Source organism: Sinocyclocheilus anshuiensis, unplaced genomic scaffold (genome assembly GCF_001515605.1).
Source record: "Sinocyclocheilus anshuiensis isolate Anshui unplaced genomic scaffold, SAMN03320099.WGS_v1.1 scaffold997, whole genome shotgun sequence".
NCBI lineage: Eukaryota > Metazoa > Chordata > Actinopteri > Cypriniformes > Cyprinidae > Sinocyclocheilus > Sinocyclocheilus anshuiensis.
The window spans coordinates 3,552,742-3,555,561 of NW_015555715.1; the positions used below are offsets into that span (position 1 = coordinate 3,552,742).

Below are 2,820 nucleotides of genomic sequence, written 5' to 3' on the forward strand. Positions count from 1 at the left end.
TGTGTATATATATATATACTGACCCAAAACTTTTGCACGGTAGTGTAGGTTAAGGTAACTTACATTTACCTACTAAGAGCTTTTTTTCATACAAATTCCAAACATTCTTTGTAGTGCTATCAATGTAGTGCTATCTGAAATACATGAAGACCTTGAAATGAAGAATGCTGAGCTGAAAGTTGCATTTCAGAGGAAAACAGCTACAGAGAGAAACAAGATTTTCAAATGAGATATGTCAGAGAGAGAGCAGAACAAAAACGTGTAAGATCAAGACAGATCATTAAATTTTCTGACTTCTTCTGTTCCTCTAGAAAACCAATGAGTGGAAGTACCGGCACTGCTGCGCACATCATGGGCATCAAGCCCTGAACATTTCAGCAAAATGGCCTGTCACTAATTGCATATGAGTTACCTCTTCACTATGGCTCACAGGGACTGTGATGTTTCTGGGCAGAGTCAGCACAACTGGCTTTCCATAAATATTTTCTGAATAACAGACTGATCTGAAGCTCTGTTATCATCGGCAAGGGCAGAGGCATCATCTGACAGATTAACCTCCTTTCTCTAAAAGATTGTTTCCTCCAAAAATCTGATGTGTGCAGAGGTTTCTCGCACAGATCTACAGATCTCTCACACATCTGACACATGAAATACAAAGTAGAATCAGTATTCATGGACTGGTCATAAATGACTTCAAAAATGTTCTGCTTTTAGCAGCAAAATATTATGGTTATGACGAGCTAGTCACTACACTGAAAAAAATCATGTAGAAACTATTTTCTCTTAGAAATTGCTAGTAAATTTCACAAATATTTAAAAAGAAACTAAAATTGAATAAACCTGAACTTTGAAGTAGAAAATATATTACGGTATATATATACAGTATTTTCTTGTATAAAACACTCTAATAATCTTTAGAGTTTTATTTACAACCTCAAAACAGTGTATGTGAATCCCCTGGCAGACTTTAAAGGTGTCCATTATTGTAACTCAACTGTAAATAGTCTTGATCTCCTGTGAATATCTCATTTTCCATTATGTTTTGCATTAAGGTTTTTGCAGGGTGTATACAAACTACTTTTGATCTTGCTCTCTGTACATATGCGTTGCAGGAAATGATTCATATTGATTGCCGCTGGGCCTTTGCTAAACACATGATAAAATCTGTCTTATATTTCGTATGGCATAGCAAAAGACTACAGTTTTCATCTCCGATTCTCATATTTTTTATATAAATCAATGCACAGGGTCTCAGAATTGGAAAATAGAAGGACAGAACACAAAGGATTTTAAAAATACCACCACACAGCAACATATCATAATTTATTTTTATATTTTAATGTTCGAGTCCAAATAAAGTTAGTAAAATACATCACATTTCAAGACAATTAAAAATCTATAAAATATCTCTAATAATTTTAAAGAGATTTTCCCATCTATTATTTGCAGAAAACATATTTAAACATCTGTAAATTTCTTTGGAAACATCTAGACAAATTAATAAACTAAAAAGATAAAACATTTGTTTATGTGATATATTAATTGATTATTTAGCACCTAATTGCACTGTAACTGTCCTCATTTGGTATTTGCAACTGAATTTCCTTTCATACAGTTAAGGTGTAAGTCTGTGTTTGTCCCTTTTCATGTACGTTTGTTCTTTAACTCTTCTTTAAAGTCATAAAGACAAGAATACTGATAGTTATGGAATGCTTCTAATTTCAGTTGTTCTTAACATTCATTTCAGGAAGGATGTGAATGCATTACAAAGTATATGTGTCATATTAATGCCTAGTCTCACAGTGATGTGTTAGTACCACAGTATTCACTGCAATATGGATAATATCAAAAGTAAACAAAATGAACCTAGCCTAAATTTTGACTCAGAGAGTCTTGAGGCATTGGAAAGTTCATAAAGTTACTTTAACCCTGAATAAGATACATGAGAGGCATTAAGGAGCATATACTGTACATCCTACATTTTTAGTCAGTCTGGGTGCAATTCTGTGCGAAAGTGTATCAAGAGCAGCTGCAAGATTTTTGTACTAAATTTGGTAAATTACATTTAACTACATTTTTTGCACTAAATTGCTGACTAACTTCTGCAGGTCTTCGGTTCGCATACGGGTGGTTTCCAGGACCTCTTCATGATTAGCCCTTTCTGTGCTGTTGTATTCAGTCACTACCTTGTTGGTAATTAGGGAGAGTCCAAACACACGCATCCCACAGTGACGAGCGACCACCACCTCTGGAACGGTACTCATACCTAATTATAGAGAAACAGCATTAACTGGATGAAAAATACAGTAAAAACAATAATATTGTAAAATATTATTACTATGTAAAATAACTGTTAAAAATATTTTCACAAGTAATTTATTCCTGTGATGGCAAAGCTGAATTTTCAGCCGCCATTACTCCATTCTTAATTGTCACATGATCCTTCAGAAATCATTCTTATATGCTGATTTGCTGCTCAAGAAACATTTCTCATCATCAACAGTTGCGTGGCTTCATATTTTTTGTAGAAACTGTGATATATGTTTTAGGAAAAAAGAAAGTTCATAAGAACAGCATTTTTTTTAAATAGAAATATTTTGTAACATTATAAATGCCACCTTTTTGACTGTATTCTTTGAAAATGCATCCTTGTTGAATAAACGTTTAAAAAAAAAAATTCTTAGTGGCCCCAAAACTTTCTATTTTCTTCACAAAGATGACTTTAAAATCATACAATAATTTGTATTTGCATATATATATATATATATATATATATATATACACACACACACACACACACACACACACACACACTCTATC

The 2,820-nt window shown here is 33.0% G+C and overlaps 1 protein-coding gene across 1 annotated transcript in view; it reads right to left on the reverse strand.

Moving 5' to 3' along the window:
• Positions 1-1,388: 1,388 nt before the first annotated feature.
• The window catches only part of LOC107672190 (purine nucleoside phosphorylase-like), a 7,091-nt gene continuing 5,659 nt past the window's right edge, over positions 1,389-2,820 (reverse strand). Inside the window, exon 7 of the mRNA XM_016465281.1 lies at positions 1,389-2,266. Coding sequence (XP_016320767.1) covers positions 2,070-2,266 — 197 coding nt within the window. The 3' untranslated portion in view covers positions 1,389-2,069. The remainder of the gene's footprint in view (positions 2,267-2,820) is intronic.